Below are 24,196 nucleotides of genomic sequence, written 5' to 3' on the forward strand. Positions count from 1 at the left end.
AGTCTGGGTCCCGCCCAAGACATGAGACCGAAACAGCACTACTGGATTTAAAAATCCAAATGAATAACCTGAGGGACAATGTGAAACTAGCTGTGCTTCTGCTCCTTGACCTCTCTGCTGCTTTTGATCTGGTGGACCACAACATCCAGTTTAAAAACCTAACATCTGCAGCAAACCTCTATACAAACAAAACACACTGGATAAAATCCTTCCTCAGCGACAGAACCATGAAAGTCTTCCCCCCTAAAGCAGAAGCACCCACCTCCATAGTCGCGTGCAGAGTACCACAAGAATCATGTGTGGCCCCACCTTATACCATATTTTCAGTAAGACACTCTTTGACCGATTGGGCAACCTGGGTGTCACCTACACCAATTATGCAGATGGCACACAGATCCTCATCCCAATATCAGGTGACCACGCTTCTGACGCAGCCACCCACAATGTCATATACCTCACCACCCAAGCTTGGATAGCACAGCACAGGCTATGCCTTAATGACCAGAAAACCGAGATTCTCATCACTGCCTCCCAACTCAGAATCTTCAAAATAAATGACCTCTTCAAGTCATTTATCGTTGATGGTGTCTTCATTAAAACCACCAATGATGTAAAAACACTTGGCTTCTACTTAGACTCTTCACTCAATCGACACAAACAAGTCAATGCCACCACCTCATCTACTTCATACATGTGTAAACTCATCAGTGCCTGCAGAAAATTCCTCACACCAGACAGCTGCTTAACTCTAGCGAGAGACTGAGTCCTTACATGCCTCGACTATTGTAACACCTTATATGCGGCACTAAGATCCAGAATATCAGGAAACTACAGGTCCTCCAAAACAGTGCCCTCAGAGCCATGCTGAACCTCCCAGATCAGCAGACATACCAGCCATCAGATGCCAGCATCACTGGATCCCAGTTCGCGAACATATCCTGTTCAAATCACTCACTTTAACTCACAAATGTCTTCACCAGATGGCTCCCACCTACCTAGCTGATAACGTCACTGGGACACAACGCACCAGACTGACCAGAGCAGCTTACCAGCACCGCCTCAACACACTGAGGTTCAAGCTCAAAAACGCAGGTGGTAGCAGCTTCCCCACATTCACGAGCAAATACTGGAACTCACTGCCACTCACACTCAGAGCTCAAGAATTATTCTGGATTTTCAGGAAACTACTCAAAACACACCTCTTCTCGCACAGCTTGTGCAACTAACGTACCCATACCAACCCATCTAGCCTTCACCTCTTCTTGCCTGGCCCTCAACTTTGTAAATACTGTATTTTCTTGTGCATACTCTTGCTTGCTGTAATGCCACCTCCAGGCTCCATGTTCTTTGCATACGTGTTCTGTGTAACAACTGTAACTTTTACACTCTGTAAGAAAGTGCCCAGATGCCTTTGGGCTTGGTGTGCTATATAAGCTTCAAAATAAATGAATAAATAAATAAATAGCTGGTATTATCAGGGTTCCTGATGACTGCTAGGATCCACTCATCAATCCAGTCACTTCCATCTCCACCCTCTCCCTTTCCCCAAACTCTGCCCCACTTACATGTGGCAGCCTGAGACCACCACCCTCATAATCTCTGTTGCCCTTGCCTGCAACCATGGGCTTTCTGCAGGTCCTCTGCTACAACTGGCCTTGACACAGTTAGCTCCAGGACCATTGTCACAAGTCAGCCAAGCATCTGATGCTCTCCAGCCATCTAAGAGCTTTGCGTGATGTTCACTCATTTTAGTAACAACTAGGGTTGAAGCCTAGCACCCTGTAACGGGTCTGTGGGCACAATGGGTATTTATGTACCATTAGCTTTCCTTCTGCTCAGAATGAACATGACACTTAAATATAACTCAAATGAATGAATGTGAATGTAACAGTTGTATACATGACTCCAGAATGCTTTTCGCATCAACATTTTTAATTTAATTTTAATTTTAAAATGATATAATTTAAAAATAAACTTTTCATTTGTCTACTAAAACTGTGAAATTGTATAGACTAGTTTTTCGTCCATCTAGTATTAGGGTTTGATTGCTGTACAGAGGTCTTGAAGTGATCTCCAAAGAGATATCTGTTTTGGGCAAGTGCAGGGCAGACCATGATCAGGTGATGCAGATTTTCCGGTAGTTTCAGATTCGTACAGAAGCGGCAAGTTTGGTCAGACATGGCACTTTGTCTGGTTTTCGCTAGTCTGTATTGCGTCGTGATGATGTTCAAACGAATTTTCATAAACATGTCACAGATGTTTTGTTTTGGTCTGGGAAGAGAGTCAGGTACCGAGGAAATTCATTGAAGGCGCGGTTTTCGACATCACATTGGATATTCATGAGATACTTTGATTTCTCCTTGATTGTCTTTATCCAATCGTTCCGCTGAAACTTGATTTTGGCACGTTCTGGTCGTTGCACCAGCATTTCGATAGAAATATCTTCATTCATCAATTGCCGTGTTAATTCATGTTTCCAGGCTTTCAATACAGAGTGGTTCATTGCGTTAGGGATGCGTAGGAACATTTGAATAGAAGGCGTTTATTCGTCAGACAACAGTTTACGGAGTAGATCAAATTGTTTCCAAAGAAAAATAGATACCAATGACTGGGTTGCTACTTCGTATCTTATTCTAGCCATTGGGAAATTGTTTGGAAATCTAAAGATTTTCTGCAAAAAGAAGCTTTGTGCCTTTGCCAATTGATGTTAGCTGCAATAATCTTTTATTCGCTCGCATAAGTGATGCTGGGAATTACTTTTTGTCTATAGTAAGCTATTATGGGTTTTAGCGAGAACTTTCCGTATTTTCGATGGAGGAGACAACCTTGTCTTGCCAGGGACTGCATTTTCTCTCTCATGACAATTCCATAGGTGTGCCAGAATGGTAGTCCTTAAGTGGGCCTTGGCACTGGACAGTCTCCAAAAATTGCTTTTGAACCGGGACACTGCCAGGACTTCCCTTGCGTTGCAGCCAAACATACGTTTTTGCAAAGTCTTCCATTTCCACCATCTGGCTGGGATGTCAAGTGTGTTTAGAATGTTTGTATCCCAGTTTAGATAGGGGGCCATGTATCGGCTAATGGAGTTGTGCCTCCTGTGATTGCCTTACTGAGGCATAGATTAGAAGGTCTGATCTACTGAGTTGCTTTGTTTTCTCTGGCAGGATTATTGCAGACAGTAGCAGACAAAGGAGATTCCTCAGTGGTGTGATTGGACCATTAACAAGTCAGAGGGAAATCCCAGACCTGCTGGAACATTCTATAGCTCCCCAATTATAACATCGAGGGCCCTGCTTTGTCTGATGCAAGCTGCTTTAAGAAATGTCTTTAACTTTATAAATGAACAGCCTGTTTTTCATAATGAGGTTGGAATGTTGTGTTATCAAGACTAACCAAGAGGAGCAGTGCACATCGTTTTATTTTTGCTCAAAAAACAAGATCCTTAGAGTTAATATATTTTTGTACATGTGTATATAACCGGTTTTAAGGCTGAAACTCCTGTGTTACTTTTGTTTTAAAGCAAAACAAATCTGTGCTGTTCATATTCACAACACGATATTCCAACTCATCTACGCAACAGACTACAATGCAATAGACTACGTCACAAAGTAAAATAATTTTCTTAAAGGGAAAAACCACCATTTCATTGCTACGACTTACTGCTTATTTAGTGTTGAATGGCGATGCCCTGCCAGCAATCTAGGAATGCTCATGACTCTTTAGGCCATAGCCCTACTTAGACCCCCGCCCCTCGATTTCTCATTCCACATAAAGCAGTGATGGCAGGACATGTTACCCTGCTAACTTTTCTATCTAAAAGGATGACTTTATAATTGAAAGGATGTTGATACTTTCTTTGTATAAAATACAATATCAATTCAATATGAAGGATTTGTTGCCAGTGTTTTCATTTACTAATGTTTGTTATTACAGCCGGAATTCCAGCACCTATTTATTTCGGAGCCTTGATAGACAGGTCTTGCTTGAAGTGGGGGACAAAAAGGTGTGGAGGCCGAGGGGCTTGTAGGATATATGATTCCGCCTTATACAGGTAAGATGCGCAGAGGAAATATGGTGCCTTATTCCGATGGAAGCCCCCATTGAGTTATACAGATTACTGCACCCAATGAATAGACTGTGAAAACCTTTAAAATATTTACTGTTATACAATAGTGCACTTTACTGATGGGATACCTTTCAAGCTTGACTCAAAACATTTTTTAAATTGTTTATTTGTATAATTTTACATGAGCCTCCACCAGTAGGGGTGGACTAAATGTGATTCAGTCACTTCAAAGATAGGTTTGAGGTATTCAAGATGGACTAAACCTCGTGACCTAAAACAGTTTGTTAATTGTTCTTTTGAGATGCTAATGAAACTCACAAAGGAAGCATGAATTTTAACAGTGCAAACAGTTTCTAATCGTGTTGTAGATGTGAGCCAGTGTGATCCTTCCAATATCCAGGTAATTGTGTGAGACCCTTACAAGTTTAAAATATGTTACAAATAAAGGTGTTTGCATGATGATGCTTAAATTAATATAATTGACTTGAACGTGTATGTGCTAAAGGCCTCAAATCTGATTTGAACCTTGTGTACACAGACATGGCGCCTTCATGAGACATTCTGTTAGCCTTGCCACCACATTCACATTGCTCTTTTTCCCATTTCCATGGTACACCCTGTTTTAGTAATCTCGTTAAAGGTTGTGTAATCTCTCTGCATAATTCTCAATACATTTCTTGTTATAAGCTGTCATCCCTGATAAACTTTTTTAACCCCTTCAAATTAGTAAGATCTTTCAATTTAAGCACTGGTTTCACCTCCTTATTTTTCAGGTTTAACCCATTTTCATTCACAGATGTTTGTCAAAAACTATCCATTATGCCAGGTGTCTGAAACCTTTCGCTCTCCAGATATTTGGACTACGTCTCTTTTCGGAACAACTGAGACAGACCTTGCAGACCCCTGCTGTATGTTGTTGGTCTAACCATGTGGGTCCAAGTTGAGGCCTAACAAAATGGAGGACAAAGGGTCAGGAAGCGGGAGTGAAGGTAAAGAAGCAGAAGCACAGCAGGGTGTGCAGTTAACGAATTTGCGAAACTTCTGGAGAGGAGCTTCGGAGACATGTATGAGTGACAAAATGAAACATTGTGCAGCCTGATCATCTGGGAAGATGCTGCGAGACGTCGGATGCAGACCCCTAGTGAAAGGCAGGCGGAGACAATGTTGCAGATCCATGGCCCATGCACCGAATACCCCAGTGAACAGCAAAGAGGGAAGCTGGGAGCTTTATGAGCTGAACAGACCATGGGATGGTTTCATGTGGTTGCATCAACCACATTTAAATCTGCTACCTTAGACTCCTGTTGGTTGTATCCCCATCCCCATTAAACCCCCTCTGAACCCATAAACCCGTACTCTGTATATTTACAGAGTAGGCCAGTGAACAGCTAATAGGGAATCTGTGAGCCTGAGGAGCCTGACACACTGCTGGGGATTTCTGTAAGACGCCACAGTGCCCATGCAATCAATACCCACCCCAGTGAAGCATTGGGATTGTACCTTTTTACCGACAATTAAGGTCCGCAAGGACCAAAAGTTCTAAAAATGCTACCACCAAAGGTTCGAACACCAAAAGTTCGAACCTTTGGTGGTAGCATTGCAGGTAAGTAAAAATAAAACTCCCCTCTCAATATACTGTGTGGTATAGAGAGCGGGGTGTTGCAGCGGACACCCCCCGCAGCACACGCGCAAAAAAAAGAAAACAGCGGGGGCTGTGGAGGAATCCCCTGCAGCCCCTGTAGTATGTACGTGTGTTCACATGAGAAAGGTGCAAACATTTGTTAGTTCGCACCTTTCTCATGCGAACATTCGGACTGTGGCAAAATCAGCCATGGTCGGATCACTTAGATCCGAAGCATTATGAGGGATGATATAAGAGACACACTGTTCAGGATCTAACTGAGGCACCTGAGCTACATACCACCCAGAAAGTGGGGAGCGAGTGGTAGAACTCAAAGAGAGATAAACTGACAGAATACAGAGAACCACAGAAAGTTGAAAGGCTGGCCTACAGGTGTATATTAAAAAGTATTGAGAACTGAGCTAGCAAATTATGACAATGAGCAATCTGATCATTAGAAGCAGAGTGTCTCACTGAATACCTGAGTGGGAAGCTCATAGGCCAATGAGCTGAAAAGCTACAGTTTGGAAAAGTGAGATGCCTCAAGCCCAAAAATTAACAATTAGGTTAGCTAAGAGCCAACAAGGAAGCTGTAAGATAGAGACGTGTGCCACACTGCTTAGGATCCAAGTGAGATGCCACAATACCCAAGCGCCAAATGCCCTGGTGAACAGTCATGATTGGAATTCTAAAGCAAGGTAAGCTGACGTGTTTCTGAGAGAAGCCATGAAGCCCATGCTCTAAATAATCATTCAAGTGCCGAAAGAGATTCTGAGATCTTGACACATGGCCAGGCATCAGAGGCAACAAGCAGCACAGCATAAACTGAGATGGGACTCAGAGGCAAAGCCGAAAGACTCGTTAATGGCAATGGTTCCAGGACCATTTGGGGTTAAAAGTGTGCAAAACTGAGCAAAGTACAGCAACACTGCAGTATTGACATTAGAGACAAACTCTCAAAGCACAATGATTGTGGAAAATGGAGGTAAAGTTCCAATCTTTCAGCAATTGAGACATTGGAAGACATTAGATACAACAGGAAAATGCTACATTACACGAATCAGAGGAAACCTCCCAAAGCCTTGCAAGGAATATCAGAAAGAGCAGGATGCAAATTGGAAGGCGTGAAATCCAAAACACTTTTGTTTAAGCCTGAGATTCCTAACTAAACCTGAGGAGCAGGGACAACAATCACAACCAGACAAACAACTCGCAAAGCTATAAAACATCGCTCAAGGTTTGATCAATTTGACAGAGGAAAAGCCCTCTGCTAACAACACTGGGACAAGAAGAGGATATAGCAGATTATGCAGGGATATAATTCAGCCCAGACAACCCAAACCCCATTTTCATTGGCATACTCATTCAGTTCGTTCAACATATTTCTCATGCCTCTTTGTGTTTGGTCAAATGTCCTAGGTCATCAGCATTCAACTTTCTACCAATGTGTTCTGAGCCGACATTTGGTGGGCAATTTGACTTGCCCAATAAGCAGGCAGGTAAATCAGTCAGATAAAGATTAAATATCAGGGAAGCCAGCACATACCCTTGCTTTACTCCCCTGCTAGTGCTGATCAAGCCTGTCATTCCCTCGTAGTTGTTCAAATACACTCTGTTTTGAGTTTTTGTGTGAAGTGGCTGGATTGCATAAACCAACCAACCCGGCAACCCGTTTTTTGTAACTTCTGCCACAGTTTAGCATAATCTACACAATCATAGGCACCTTTGAAATCCACTTAGGCTATGTATGAAGGAGGCCTATTTTTCCCCCGGCCTTCCTCACCAACATGTCCAACATCCTTATCTTATGTGCAGTTGCCGAACCTGGGTGGAAGCCTGTCTAATATGTATACAGGACTCCAGATTCCTCAGCCCAGTTCTGCAGCTCTTTCAGCAGGAAGGTTCCAAACAATCCACCAGTCATGTCCAACATGGACAGCAGCCTGTAATTGTCTGGGGCATTTCTGTCACCTTTCTTATAGATCGGTACCAACACAGACTGCTGCCATGAGGATGGTATCTGATGTCCTGCACAGATTTTATGATACAACAACTGAAGAATGGTGGCCCATGCTTCTGTGGAATTATTCAGCACCAAGTTGGCAAACCCGTTTGTACCAGGTGCTTATGAGGTTTTACGATTTGCTATTGCCCCAATCATGCAATCTAATGTAATATTCAAAGGCCATACCTACATAGGGGCCCGATCCACTGGGCACATCAGAGGCCCAGGCAGCTCCCCAGATTTCATATGTTTTTCCCAGGTTTCCTTATTAATCGGATTGAGGATCATTTTGGTGTTACTACCCTTGGCTTGCGTTAGGATCTGCCATATGGAGCGGGAGTTCCTGGATGTAAGGGCTCCCAGCATTTGCTGCCACTGAGCATTCCTAATGGAAGTCTTCCAATATCTAAGCCAATTGCGGTAGCTATTTTTCTCCTTTTTGACTAACAATGTTCGTTCCTGTTGATTTAACTTGGCTTTTTTAATAGCCCTTGCATCTCTGCGTAGTTTTCGCATGGCATCTCGAATGGCAATGTCAAAAGTTTAAAAAGATTTGCCATTTACAGTTGCCAAGCTACTTCCTTTAATCGCACCTTCTCCTTCGGCAACTCCCTTTAGTCAGTTCTCAAATTCATCAGGGGTTAGAAATTCTATACAATATTTTCTAGAATCATAAATGTTTATTTCAGGCACACTTCAGGGGGTGAGTCACTGATTTAGTCTGTTCCTAAACATCTCAAATTCTCAATGCAGACAAAAACGTCCAAATAGCATTTAGACAAGAATAAGCATCAATTCGGACTATGTAAAAATGTTAAAGATTGTGTGAAGTACATAAATAAGGCATCCAGAAAATGTCTCTGAAAAATTGTAAGTGCTACTACTAGGCGAGAACTAAGTCACTTGAATGAGAGAGATGGAGATGTCCCTATATATAATATAATTGTTATAAATCGCAGAAAGAACATAAAAGTGTCAAGTTCTGCATCTAACAAGGAAGGCATTGGATCTAGACATGATTTACCAAATGGAGTAATACAAACAAATTCTGGCATAAACCAAAAGATTAACCAACAGATAAAAAATAATAAATAGAACACTAAAAACAAAGGGATTAGAAGATTCCTCAGGCCTAGTGGGGAGGACAAGGCCAATCTGAGTACAGTTGAGGATTTATGTGATCAAGCGATACCATGGTGACCCCTGAGTTGGACAGATATAGGAGAGGTGAAGATAATGTTTTCCCATTCAGAAGTGATGAAGAAGAAAATGATAATTCTGCCACAGTGAGAGATGACGTTAGTAGGTCATCGGGAAATAGAATAATTGAACAGGGTTATCGGGGTGGGACTAAGAGTGTAACTAGTTTGAGGTGTGCAGTGGGGAAAGACTGCAAACCCATTCAAGCAATAATATTTGAATCATTACTTGAAGATGAAAGGGATATTCTCCACTGTTCCTGAGTTGAGGATAATTTCCTCCTTAGATATAAAGTTTGTACATTTGTTTGATGATTGGTGTGTTGGGAAATGTGCTCTCTATTTCTATTCAGAACTGATTGAGAATTCGGAGTATGATAGAAAATAGGAATTCCTTATAAAAAGGGTTTGAAATCTAGCATGCTTCAAAGGATGAGGACATGTGTGAACGAGGGAGTAATCAAACTCTGGTAGAAAATGGTAAAAAGAATATAAAATGTTCAGTCATTAATGAAGCTCGAGGTAGGCCAGTTTCAACCAAGATCCAGGGAATTGGGCATGGCTGGCAACCTCTCTTTCCACTAGACTCAGATTTGAGAAAAAGTGAATGAAAAGTCCTGAGTTGGAAATCACACGGGAATAACTGCTTTCTTAGTGCAAATATGAAAGCTGTTTTTTTCAATTCAGGAAATGATACTACTTCAAGAGACATGGTTGAATGGTGTCCCTGCTATTGATGGGTTCATAATTGCCATAAATGTGCGAGGAAAAATATATAAAGGTCGCATCATCCATAGAATTAACTTGGTTTTGGAAGCAGTGCTGGCAACGTTAGGAGTTGATCTATTAGATGGAAAGGACCCAAGTTTACTTGTTATAAATATCTATTTTAGCCCTGTGCGGGCCTATGTAGATGAAGTTATTAATGATGTAGACAATGTGCTGATTGATTGGTTGAGTGGGAGAAACCCTGGTCCAATAATCTTGGATGGGATTTCAATTGCATGTTTCCTAAAATAGATTTCGCGTTTGAGGAATTGAATGTAGAAACATATCAAAGGTTGGGTATTGAAACCAAGGACTCAGGGGAAAAAAAAGATTTATAGGGCAATCTGGATAAGATTCCTAGCGAGATGAGGGTTTTATCAATTGAACTCCTGCTTTAACATTGGGACCAACCTGGAATCGACCTGGTTTGGAATTTCGTGAACCTCAGTCATCAATTACATCTTTCTGGCACACGTTGAGCATTGTAATATTAGTAATTGCGAAGTTGTCTAGATGAGTGCCAGTCATCACGCTATGTTAGTATCTTCCTTATGTATTTCAGCTGGGGGAGAGGAGGCAAAATGATCAGGATGCAAAAATATGGTTCAGAAAAACTTCTGTGAATAGGGTATCCCAATTTAGCAAAAACATGGATAAGGTAAATTGTCATTTAGTGAAATGGTAGAGCAATCTAAATGAAGGAGACAAGAATCCATATGAAGGACAAATGACGTATCATATCAATCATCCAATCCTCTTCTTCCGAAATTTCAAATACATTATCTATGCTAAAAATGAGTACCAAGTTACAAACACCTTTGGAACAGCAGATATTTGCAGTTAAGAAAGGGAACAACTTTGACACAAATATTAGTTTAAAAAAGCATGTGATGAGATCCAATATTAGGAAAACAAATTAATCAAATCTCTTAGATTTGAGTAAGAAGAAAGTGGCAACACGTGTTGTCGGGGGGGAAATTCTGTCGGGGTCGGCCGGGCCATCCGCAGACCTCCGGGCAGGGAGGCCCCAACTCCTCCCGTATATCCCAAAAGAGATAGAGTATGAGACACACGCAAGAAGCAAGGTGACTCTGCTGTTTATTAGACAAAACGGCAGGGATGGGTCAAGGAGCGTACGCGTCCGTCCTGACACACACACAATCGTGGGGCTCGCAGGCCCTTTTTACCTTAGTATGACGCGCTACTTGCGTCACTTGGAAAGTTTAGCAAGAAACCTATCTCCACTCCGGATTGGTTACTCGAGTGGTAGGGTTAGTATAGCACACATATAGAGAACGGTGTTAGTGGTTGAGGGTTAGTCAGGTGGTATACCTGGGCTGTCCCTTCAATTTGATACATGAAAGTTGTTACATGAAGACCTCTGAGGATTGGTCAATGTTAATGGCGTCAGTGATAGGAGCCCTATGTTCTGATTGGTCCGCTCGCGAGCCTCCCAGTCTGGGACTATCGCTGTTCCCAGCTCGCGGTGCACCTGTTATTTGCAACAATGTTTTACTACGGGTAGGTGTAAACAATGTGAGGATTTATTCATATGTTGGGAGGTCGACTACTCCCACTGCTGCAGATGTCCAATGAGTCTTTTAATTGTATCTGCCTGTGTCTTGAAACGTGGGATTCAGGCGTCTCCTTCCTCCTGGGCTTGGCATCTTGTCAGGTTTGGCTTTGTCACGTGAGGTGGGACCGTGTTTGAGGCAAAATTCAACATAATTAATATTGTTTTTCCTACTGTGTGCCTGGTTTATCTTGCAGGTGCGACCTTGGCGTTGGCTTGCAGCGTGCGAGATTGCAACATCGTGCCCTTGGCGGTGTGCTTTCGCCGGGCTCATTTTGCAAGGTCAGCAACCCAGTTCTTGCTCATTCAATGTTCATGGAAGCTTTTGCTTGCGGCCTACTTGGGCCTGGTGCATAGGTGGAACCGTTTGATGCAGAGCGCTTTAGGTTACGGTATCACATTGCTCTATCCTCAGTATCGTGTCTCTGTTATATTCTTCATTATGGTACATGTTTCTTAGAAGAAGCGTGAGCAAGCCTTTTTAGATAAGTTCATGATGCGTCTTGCGTTTCTGCATTTTGAGAGCCTATGTGGAAAATAATAAAGATGCACGTCCGTGAGTATGTCTGTCGCCTACGTCATAGCACTGAGTATATTCTTCGTGTGGATTGGTGTGGGAGTGTCCGGTGTGCATGTTTGCACAGGTGTACTAACCGTTGGCTAGGTCGTCATGGCATCTCTAACGACGTGTTGATTTAGTGCTGGATGGTTCAGTCGAGTTCATCCATGCCGCAGGTATCGGCATGTGCAGGGCAGGCAGGTGGGCACATCCGTATGTTCCTGTACCAGGGTATTTGGTCGTCTGGTAGATGGGCAAACTCCTCTCGTGGCGGGTGTCTAGGCCTTGATCCTCTAGGCCAAGCGCGAGAGGGGAAGGGCGGGAGCCTGTTCTTCCATTCTCCCACTTCAGTGTGTTAAAGAATAACCATAAGAATTGGTTGAGGCACTGTAAGATTCAAAGATACATAATTGAGAATCAAAACCGTCTAGCGAAAATTATAAACAAAGATGCTAAATCAATAGGGTGGAGGTTAAATAAAAAAAGTGAGGCACAACTAACACATCAGTCCTCATTTTTGGCTGAAGGAGTTTGGGTAAACTAAACTATTTTATGGCCAAGTTTAAAAGTAATAAAAGCCAATTTGTCAAGACGACATCTTTAATCACTAGGGAGAGGACTGAATGGACATCTAAATTTGATAGGTCTGATATTGAGAATATAATAGGAAAGGTTATAGCATTGTAGAGCATGTGGTCCGGACGGCATGACAAATGATTTATTGAAAAACAAAGCAGAGTTGTGGAGCGAGATTCTATTTAGATTGTTCACCCAGGCCATAAGATCTGGAATGTGTCCAGCATCATGGATTCAGGCAATCCTTGTCCATTTCTTCAAAAAGGGCAAAAGAGAAAAACCCAAAAGGTATTGACCTATTGTATTGATATACTCCTCATCAAAATTATTAGCTGCTATAGTATTAAAGGATCTCACTAAGTGGGCACAAAGTACACAGAGATGTAGTCATTTACGGGTTACAGAAAAGGAATAGGTTCAGTATTAGGTGGTGTGGCTTGGCTGTGTGTATGTCTCAAGCTGGGGAAAAACAGGAAGAACGCTATAAATGTCAGCCCTAGATCTTTCCTCAGCCTTAGACAATCTTGACATAACAGCACTGTGCAGAAAATTGATGGGGTGGGGAATAGATCTGAGCCTCATACGAATACTACAACTACTATATTCTAACAATGTAGACATGGTCAGGCTAAACACTGATGGTGATCTGTAAAGCTGCACACCAATGTAAAAAGGGGTTTGTCAGGGTTGTGTGATTGCCCCAACCTTGTTCAATTTATGTATAGATATCTCGGGGAAGAAAGCATGGATTGGGAGGGATTGCCCCTGGAATGTGTGCGACTGAGAATGCATTGCATCGTATATGCTGATTATTTGATCGTATTAGAATTCAGACCTGTGGGTGTGCAGTGAGCCTTAAATGGTGTGATGTTTTATTTAAGTGATAATAATCAACTCAGGGAAATCATATATAATGACTACAGTATAACCAGAAAGAAAAAAGTATGTTTGGGCAATACATAATGTAAAAGTGGTAGAGGTCGAATCATTCTGATGATTGGGTTTTGTAATCTCTACAAAAAAAGTGCTTGAAAGGCCCAAAAATAAAATGGAAGAGAAAGTAATATCGTGTAAACCATAATGAAGTCCATAAAATATAGAATAGGTGCCTTTTTATGGTTTTGTATGGAACTGAGACTATCAGCCTCACCAATAGAAAATACCTAGATTCACTTGAGGGCAGAATTCTGAAAGAGCTCCTGGGATTGTTGAAATCGGTCCCCATAAGTGTCATTTGATTGGAACTTTGTTTACAATCCTGGTGGGCACAATGCATAAAGAAAAGTATTTAATTGTACAACAAGGTGATGAATAATGATAAACACAGTTAAGGTTCACATTTGGGAGACATTTTCAGCAGAGAATCTAATGTCTTCCTCTGCAAGTTCAAAACATGGTGTGTTAACCTTATGAAAACGGTAGACATAGAACATTGGGACTCACAGTGGGTTACATCAAAAAAAAATTAAACGTTGGGATAAGATAAAAGACATCGAGGACCTTGATAGGTTAAAACTGTACAGAAATAGAGATATCTTCTATGAGACATTTGATTGTAGCTGTATAAGTGTTCCTCCCTCGCAGCAGTATCGTGCATGTTATTTAAAGTTCACACTAAATTGTCTCCAAACACTGGCTGTCATCCGTCCGAGACAGGGTCGGACTGGGACAAGAAATAGGCCAGTTCACCCAAAAAAAAGTGACCCACACCTCGCCTCAAAAAAGTGGCCCACCCCTTGCCTCACAGCCCTTGACCCCTGATGACATCACTGGAAGTTATATCATTTGACCCCATCCCAAAGTGACATCCCAGGAAGCGATGAAACACGACCTTTCACCCCTTGACAAAACAGGAAGTGGCATCAAATAGCATTGTTCCTAAGTACACTAAATTGCTGTGAATCCAAGCAGACGTCCAAGGCCAAATGGTAATATGTTATTGGATAGCACTTACACTTAAGCTGTTTTTTATAGAACAAATATGCATACAATAGCACCCACCCTGTGTTGGCGCTCATTTATCGACCTAAAAAGGCTGAAAGGCTTTTTGAAAAGAAAAAACAAATTTGAAAAAAAGTATTATTTTTTTCACATTTTTTTCTCCAAACCGCCGCCAGTCCAGGCATGGCCAGAAACCAGCCCCCACTCCCCAGAGACGATTTCGCACCGGCCACGGCCGAAAGTCTGAGGCGCCAAATCCGACCCTGGTCCGAGATGAGAAGTTACTACAGAACTCAGAAATTGTAGACTGTGTAAATCTGACTGTTTAGAGTACATATGCCACGTTGTTATGGAAAGGGAAATATTTTTGGGACCATTTGTACACTCTGCATCAGCGGTTAGATCAAAAAGTTTGTGGAATAGACTCATGATTGGCACTCAAGTGGCTCTTCTATTGGCTTAGGTTAGATGTTTGATAAAAATCTTCGAAGAACTTCAATGGGTTGAAGATCAAGACAAACAACTGCTTCAGAGTTTTAAGTAAAATTAAGTTGAATTGAGATAAATAGTTGTAGGCCATGTGTTTTACATGTTGTTGCATTTTTATTTGGATTTTAATAGGAAATCTTATTGCTATGGTTTTAGGTCATTGCACTTATATATGTGGTTTTAGATAATCCTATTGTGAATATAAAAGTATTTTATGGATTAATGTAAGAAGTAACTGGAATGTGTATTATTGTATGAAAGGTGTAATATTGTGTTCTTTTTGTGTAAGTCATCTTGTATACTATAAAGACAAATAAAAAAATATGCACTAATGAGGCAATCTGACACTATTGCACAGCATTACATTTATTTCAGACTACATTCTTCTTTCGTATGAAAATGTGTGTGTCTATTGGTTCAATATTTGCCTCAAGAAGTATGACAACATAGTGGTAAAACACTTTCAAATTGATTCACAGTGCTCTGTGAGAAAATAGTCATTTCCAGAGACATGAAAACCACAAGCATATATGTAAAACATTTTAAAATCATCTTCAAGAGTGCATTGCTCAACAATTTTACATACAATGATTCTAAAATGAGTACCCTGTTGGGCGCGGGAGGGCATGCACGTCCTCTCAGCCAAAGGGTAGGCTCGGAACACAGGCATTAACAGACAATAATCCCACTGCTGCAAACCTCCTCACGGCTGGAGGCTGCCACCTTAACCTGCCATGGAACCAGTTAAGTGGTCCTCTGGTCCCACCCCTCCTGCACCCATCCCCAGAATTCCCTCCACGCCCCAAACCCTGCTTACCTTCTTTTCAGTCCATTTCAGGAGCGGATGCATTGTGAGCACTTCTGACACAGTGCATCCACTCCTGATCTGCGACAGGCCGTCATGGAAAGGAAGAAGAGACTACAACTAGTCCCTTCTCTCCTTTCCATGCCTGCCATTTTTTAGTTTACTTTTTTGTAATGGCCGCCATGGAAAGAGAGAAGGAACTGTAGTTACTTCTCCCGTTTCCATGGCGCCCATTTTTATAGTTTACTTTTTTCCATTTATTTAAAAAACATTTATTCTGTTCTGCAATGCCAGAGAGTTTTGGAACAGAAAAGAAAATGCTTTTAGCATCCCAGTCTTACAGGCGAGGGTACTAATAGCAATAAGCCCCTCGCAGGGGGGGGCATTACCAGTTTAGGTAATGCCCTGGGGCTTCGTTAAGACCCTCACTTCAATCAGGCTTTGTAAGTATGGGCCCGAGGCATCACCTGAAGTGGTAATGCTTCCCCTGATTGGGGCTCATTGCTTAAATAACAATCAACCTTTGATCCTCCAACAACCAACATACGAACCAAAAGGGAAAACACAACACATGGCATGTCCTATATTGACAAAAATCCACTAGAGAGAAGACAACTGATAGTGCACTATTACATTCAGATGGCAGCACCCAGTGGTTTTCCAGAGTGCGTTGCTGTGTGTCAGGAGTTTGAGCATTTTTCTTCCTGGACATTGAATCTGAGTCTTTCTTTCGTTGCAATCCTTGGAGGAGGTGGCCAAATCATAAAGCCTACATGGAAAGTGAAACACAGCAGTTTCCGTGCTATGCTGTGCCGCTGCACTGATATCGTTGTTTGGTCGAGTTTTATTTCCAGGTGGCGTGTTGCACTGAAGGCTGTAACTAGATGCCCCATGGAGGACGCGCATTGAAAGGCAACAATAAGGGGTAAGAGACTGACAGCTGAAAGTTGTTTGAGCGTGGAGCTGGGCAGTGCAAGTTCAAAAAGGTACTCTTGAATTCAGCCTCTCTATACCGATGTTTCAACCTACTTGTGCATAGTAACGGGTTTGTTGTCAGCCGTGGTTGTACAGGCTGATAACAAAGAGCCTTGTACTGCAGCCTGGTTGGGCAGCCAAGCGAAACCGCGAACTGTAAATTGTAAAGCGGTCTCTGACCTGCTCGAAGTAGAGTGGACAAAGGGTGGGTGTAGTGCGAGTGTGCTACAAAAATGTATTTACCACTCTATTGAAAACTTTGGATTTAAGAGTATTCTGGACCAGAATGGTGACGCAGTAAATATTAACTGCAATGTTACACAGTGTTACAGTCACAGCTACAATTAATGTGAAACTGAAAGTTTGGCTGCTTTTGAAAGGCTGGCTGCTTTCCTTTTACTAATATGATATGATATGATAGTTAATTTATATAGCGCCTATACACAATGTGTTTCAAAAGTGCTTCAAGGCACGGGAGGGAACAAGGGAACATACAATGACATTCCTACAGGCCATGAACAGTAAGGATGTGAAATTAACTATCGTACTCGGCCTGACGATATTTCAGATAGTGCAAGAGCTATGACATAGATAAGGAAGGGAGGTGGAGAGTGGGAAGGAAATAGAAACAGACAGGGGACTACTGTTCTAGGCCTGATGACATTTATGGTAGAGCTTGAGAAAACATAAGGTGAGGGACAGGGGTGTAGAAAGAGAGGGGAGGAACAAAACAAGTGACTATCGTACTAGGCCTGACGACATTTCAGATAGTGCTGGGGGGGTGAGGAAAAAAAACAATTATGGGTAGGGGGAGGAGACGGACGAGGTTGCTATCATACTAGGTCCAGGGACAATTCTGATAGAGTAAATGCATAGAGGGGAGGAGGGGAGGAGATAGGAAAATGGAGAAAGGGAGAGGAGGAGAGAACAGAGAGTAAGCAGTCAAAAAGAGTGGCGAAGCAAGAGGGCAGAGCGAATACAACTGCAGAAGTCAGTAGTAACACATAATGTTGCAAGCCAGGATACAAGATGAAGATGGGAACAACATGATTCAGGGCCACCATGAGTACAGGATGCAAAGGAAGTCCAGCATGAGAGTTGAGAAAGAGTGACGCACCGTGAATCAATAAAGTCCATGAAAGTCAAACCCATCATTGTTATGTTATGTTATGTTACTTGGCATTTATATAGCGCCTTATGTATCATTGGTATGACCTCAAAGTGCTGGTAGGTTGAACGCCCTCGGGAACCGCAGTAAGTAGAGAGAGAGAGTGTTGTATGGTGTGTGGGTGCACCGGATATGTGTGCAGCTGGTGTGGTTGTTGCATGATAGCCGCTTCTTAGCAGTAGGTGTGGGGCTGAGGAAATTAGTTGGATGTGTTCAGTCTGGAGGGTGTCCACCCTCCAGACTGAGTTCTGGCTGCATTAGGCCTGAGGAGATGCCTAAACTAGCAGGTATGTGCTCAGCTAGCTGTGTTTTATTAGGATGATGAGGTGTTTGTAGGGTCATGTTAGTATGAGAACAGCTAGGCATAGCATAGCTGGGTTCTAGTTGAATGATGGTGTATAAGAGAGAGTAAGCGTAGTAGTGGGATATGGTGGTTATCAGTAAAGCACCTGCGACCAAGCACGAGAGCAGGACAGGGGGCGCACATAGCGGCATACGTATATAAAGCAACAGGATGGATAGGGTAAACATGTGATACAAATACCATGGGGATACAGGTACATAGCATATAAATAGCATAAATAGGAGATAGAGATATATCCACTCCATCCACTAAACCTTAGCACAGTGATGATATTAGGCACTTTCTAAATTCAACTATACTACAGTGACGTTATTAGGCACACTTTCTAGATTCAACTATACCACAGTGACGCTATTATGCACACTTTCTAGATTCAACCCCAGCACAGTGATGTTATTAGGCACACTTTCTAGATTCAACCCCAGCACAGTGATGATATTAGGCATACATTCCAGATTCAACTATACCACAGTTACGCTATTAGGCACACTTTCTAGGTTCAAACTTTGGCACAGTGACGCTATTAGGCACACTTTTTACATTCAACTATACCACAGTGACGCTACTAGACACACTTTCTAGATTAAACTTTAGCACAGTGATATTAGGCACACTTTCTAGATTCAACTTTAGCAGTGATGATATTAGGCACACTTTCTAAGTTCAAACTTTGGCACAGTGATGATACTAGGCACACCTTCTAAGTTCAAGCTTTGGCACCGTGATATTAGACACACTTTCTAAGTTCAAACTTTGGCACAGTGATGCTATTATGCACACTTTCTAGATTCAACCCCAGCACAGTGATGTTATTAGGCACACTTTCTAGATTCAACCCCAGCACAGTGATGATATTAGGCATACATTCCAGATTCAACTATACCACAGTTACGCTATTAGGCACACTTTCTAAGTTCAACTATACCACAGTGACACTATTAGGCACACTTTCTAGATTCAACTTTAGCACAGTGACGCTAATTAGGCACACTTTCTAGAATAAACTGTAGCAGTGATGATATTAGGTACACTTTCTAAGTTCAAACTTTGGCACAGTGATGATAATAGGCACACTTTCTAGGTTCAAACTTTGGCACAGTGACGCTATTAGGCACACTTTTTACATTCAAATATACCACAGTGACGCTACTAGGTACACTTTCTAGATTCAACTTTAGCAGTGATGATATTATGCACACTTTCTAAGTTCAAACTTTGGCACAGTGATGATATTAGGCACACCTTCTAAGTTCAAACTTTGGCACAGTGATGATATTAGGCACACCTTCTAAGTTCAAGCTTTGGCACAGTGATATTAGACACACTTTCTAAGTTCAAACTTTGGCACAGTAACGCTATCAGGGCAAACTCGATGTTGGGAGCACTCTCTAGATGGAGGGGTTCAATATTGTGATGCTATTAGGCTACGAATAATCGTTTGACCGTAATATGTACGATGTAACACAGTGATACTTTTAAGATTTTTTAAGTAGAAGTGGTAGGGCTTTGTGGCATGAAGTAATTGCTTCAGCCCCCACTCTTGCAACACTTTTTGGTTGGTGGTGGATGATGGCAAAATACTGGCTTATCCAGCGGATACCTGCAGATACTATCTGGAGCCGCCTCGTTGGAGGCGTCCTTTGCCTTAGGGTCCTTAGCCGATGGGGGTGGCAGGCAGATGGCTTCCCTGCAGTGATCAGTAATGTCCCCTTTGAAGGGCCAATCGGGTCACGGGAGGCGGGTTAAGGAGGTGGGTTAGGCAAGACCAGAAAGCAGGAGCGAGGGGGTGCGGGCGGGTGGGCAGGGGGGAGTTTTTGAAGTTATTTTGGGCACAATGGGGGCTCAGAAGGAGGCTCCACTCACCTTGGGCACCACAAAGGAAAAAAAAAACTGGAGTGAGCTCTTGGTGTAAAAGTCAGGGTTTTGTTTGATAATAAATAGCACAATTGAATACATCTTACTATGCATCCGGAGTTGGCATTTTTTGAAAAATGTGGTCTCCTTCTCTGCCTGTTGCTATGGAAACAAACAGTTGATCTGTTTTTCTAAGTGGTCTGGTCTTGTTTACATAGTAAAGAACCGCTCTGCTCACATCTAGAGTTTTACCTCAGCTCAGCTAGTTGGTTTCTGAAAGAAAGCGGAAGCTGAATGGATTGGTTCACGTGGAATTTAGAAATGAATTTAGGGGAAAACCTAGGACGTGTACGTAAAACCAATTGATCTTTATGAATGATAAAGAAAGGATCCTGCACTGACAATGCTTTCGATTCACTAATTCTTCTTACGGAAGTAATAGCCACTAAGAAGGCAGTTTTGTATGTCAGGTGTTTAAAGCTTCACTTATGCATGGGCTCTTATGGCGGCCCCATGAGCTTTGCTAACACTACATTGAGATTCCCAACCTGGTGGTGGGTTTGAAATAGGAGGGTGTAGTCTCTTTACTCCTTCCATGAATGCTTTAATGACTGGAATCTTCCACCACAATACCTTGCTTTGAGAGGTGGTATAAGCCAATAAAGCCGCCAGATGGACCTTTATAGAGTTGAACACTAACCCAGAGTCTAACAAGTGGAGCATATAGTTGAGAATGTCGGAAGGACTACATTCTATGGGGTTTATTTGTTTGGACTGGCACCAAATTATGAATCTCTTCCACTTGTCAAAATAACAGTGTCTAAGTGTCTAGTGTTAGGTTTCCTTGCTTATTTGAGGGTATCCATACACCGCTGTGGTAGATTGAGGTGTCCAAACTCTACAACTTCAGGAGCCATGCTGCCAAGTTCATTGAGTGTGGCTGAGGGGTGTACCTTTGTTGCTCTGTGTTGGGTTAACAGGTTGATTAGGTACAGGAGTTTGATGGGATCGCACATCGCCAGTTTGCGCAGATGCGGATACCATGGTTGTCTCGCCCACATAGGACCAACTAGGGCTAGCGTCATTGGTTCTCTGTGCATCTTGTTCACCACCCTGCTCATTAACGGTGTCGGGCGGGAAGCGTAAGCAAATTTCCCTGACCATTTGATCCATAGGGCGTTCCCCTTGGAGTCTGGCTGGGGGAATCTGGATGCGAAGCCTGGGCATTGCTTGTTTTCTTTTGTAGCAAACAAGTCTATTGTGGGACAACCTCATTGAGAGAAGATGTGGTCTACAACGCTTGAGTGTAGTTGCCACTTGTGTTCCTCTGGTAGGGGATCTCTGCATAGAGAGTCCGCTAGAATGTTGAGTACCTCTGGAATGTGTTGGGAAGATGGGGATATCCCGCGTTTTAGTGCCCTCCTCCATGTTCTTTGTGCCAACTTGGATAGATTTGGAGAGTGTGTGCCCCCCTGTTTGTGATATAGAACCTGCCAGTTGTGCTGTCTGTTAGAATTAGAACTGACTAGTTTGTCAGTTGCATCTCGAACGCCTGAAGTGCTTTGAGTACTGCTAATAGTTCCAGTAGGTTGATATGGTTCTGTTCAGTGACCTGTGTCCACAGACCATGTGCTGAAGGTAATGAGCCCCCCACCCGGAAAGTGGCGCTTCTGTCAAGACAACTGCTTGAGCCTCCTGATCGTGGCAGGGTTTTCCCTTTAACAGGTTTTCTTTCAAACACCAGCAAAGGTTTTGTACCAGTGTTGGTGAAACAACCACTAGATGGTCCCACTGACCACTTGCTTGAGACCATTGTTTTGCCAACCACTCCTGCATTAGTTGCATGCGCAGACGAGCATTTGGGACTAGATAAATGCACATTGCCATCATGCCTAGTAACCACATTGCTTTGCGTATGCTTAGCTGGAGACCGGCTTGATACTGGTGTATTTGCCGAAGCATGTTTTGCACTCTTTCCATGGATGGAAAGGCTAGGCTGGTTTGGGTATCTTATACAGCTCCTAGGAAGTGTTTTGATGTACTCGGTAAAAGACTTGACTTTCTCGTTTATTGAAAAGCCCAATTGATGAAGATTTATGGTTCTTTGTGTGTTCAGTTTGCAAAGCTGGGGAGTTTCTCCTGTGATCAGCCAGTTGTCCAGGTAGGGGTACACTGGGATTGCCTCCCTGCGCAGGTGCGCTGCCACCAATGCCAGTACTTTGGTGAATACCCTTGGAGCCAAGGCTATTCCGAAGGGTAGCACCTTGAATTGGTAGTGCTGGTTCGCTACTTTGAACCGCAAGAGTCTTCTGTGAGCTGGGAGCATCAAAATATGAAAGTAAGCATCTTTCATATGCAATGTTGCCATGTAATCCCCCCGCTTTAGCAGAGGGATTACTTCTTGTAGCGTAGTCATGCAGAACTTTTGTGGCTTTACATATTTGTTTGCAGGGCGCAAGTCTAATACGGGGCGCATTGTCAGATCTTTCTTTAGTACAAAAAAGTATGTTGAATAGATACCCTTGTTTACCTCGTTTGACGGCACAATCTCGATGCAGTCTTTGAGGAGTAGCGCATTGACTTCCTCTATCAAGATGAGTTGTTCCTCTCTTGACTTTTTCCTTTGGCACGGGGGAAGGTTTGATGGTGATTGTAGGAGCTATACACAACCTCCAGCTACTGCCAATAACACCCACTTGTCTGTGGTTATGCCCTCCCTTGCGTTGGTGAAGTTTGAAATCCGTCCCCCGACTGGGGAGGCATTGGAGGGGTCCTGTAGCGGGGCATCATTGTTTGGAAGGTGTTCTTCCACCTCTGCCATTGGAGGGTCTCCACCGGCCATGACCTCTGCGCTGTCCTCTAGGATAACCTTGGGACGCTTGTCCTTGGTTGTAATTCCAAGATGTACTCTGGCTTTGGCTGTAACTGGAGTCTCTATTATTTTGGCCGCAAAAACACTTGGCTAACTCATTGCACAAAGGGCCAGGGGCTACCACGAGACTCCTTAGAGGATACTTCTAGCAAATCTGAGCACCTGGCTTGGTAAATAGCTTTAGTTCTAAAATTGACTGTGCTAAGCATCGTGGACTGAGGCGATTATAGGTCCCACCAGAGAGACAGAATGAGAGGATTAATCCAACAAGATAACAATGAGTTTGGTCTGTCTTCTACGTTCAGTTTATAAATAAAGGGGGCCCTGTGTGCCAAGGGCCGAAGAGCTGAAGACAAACCATTAGATATTTCCTCAGTGAGGTCCAAGTGTGCAGAAGGAAAATAAGAGCGGGTAAATAGGGTCAACGAAACACAATCTAAAATAGACCCCAAAAAACACAAGTGGCATCAACTAAATCAACTATCGGGGGTTCAAAATATGACTCCTTCTAAACCCCTAAGAATAGCCCCCATATTTTTGAAAAAGCATGAGTTAAATATCACTCCTTTGAGGGGATTGATAGCTGAGGGGGTGATGGAGGGTATAGTGGATAGAGTAGTTGGCCCTAACCTAGCTATTAACCCAAGGGTTGTGGAATCTGAAAATAGAGACAATCAATCGGCAAAATTAACAAGCTCTATATATAGAGCTCAATAAAGAGAAGGGAGGTAGCTTAGGAGAATATCCTGCCATGGATCCAAATCCCTTCTCTATATCAAAAATAGGGGTTAAACACATTGATGCTAGAAAAAAGGCAAAATCAATATATTGAAGTGTAATCTTGTCGATATTTTGACGAGTGGATGAAATATTCCTCCTTTCATCTCATGATATTGAATATGTAAAATTCCCATATATAACAAAAAACAACATCTCTGAATTGAGGCTAAAGTACAGAATGGGAGCCAAGGCAATTCTAAATGCGGCCCCAATACTAAAGGCTCTATGCATAGAGGCCTCAGTGGTGCCTTTTAGTTAACAATGAGAGCTGGCGGGTCAAAGAATTAAAAGTCAAGATTCTGGAGGAAATATACGGTTGGCTCAGTAAATACCAATAAAATACATGAAGAACAAAAAGCAATTAAAAAATCACTCATTTCACCATCCAAGCAATCAAGGAATCCAAATCCTTGGTCTATGGTCCCAAAGATAATCTCTCAGTTCTTTCAGAAATTGGGACTGGCGGAGACCTCACTTTAGTCTCAAGAGATCTGAAACGGTTAAGCTGGAATACGAGGGGCTCTAGCACCTTTAGAAATAAAATCTTTGATATTTACCATCTAATCGTTTTCCAGGAAACC

General features: G+C 42.6%; 1 protein-coding gene across 1 annotated transcript in view; it reads left to right on the forward strand.

The window, feature by feature from the left end:
* Positions 1 to 24,196, forward strand: part of LOC138513506 (solute carrier organic anion transporter family member 1C1-like) — a 503,198-nt gene that overhangs the window by 471,616 nt on the left and 7,386 nt on the right. The window contains exon 14 of the mRNA XM_069628421.1: positions 3,934 to 4,051. Within this exon, the coding sequence (XP_069484522.1) occupies positions 3,934 to 4,051 (118 nt within the window). The remainder of the gene's footprint in view (positions 1 to 3,933; positions 4,052 to 24,196) is intronic.

This window comes from Ambystoma mexicanum, chromosome 12 (genome assembly GCF_040938575.1).
Source record: "Ambystoma mexicanum isolate Mex_15411 chromosome 12, UKY_AmexF1_1, whole genome shotgun sequence".
In the NCBI taxonomy this organism is placed as follows: Eukaryota; Metazoa; Chordata; class Amphibia; order Caudata; family Ambystomatidae; genus Ambystoma; species Ambystoma mexicanum.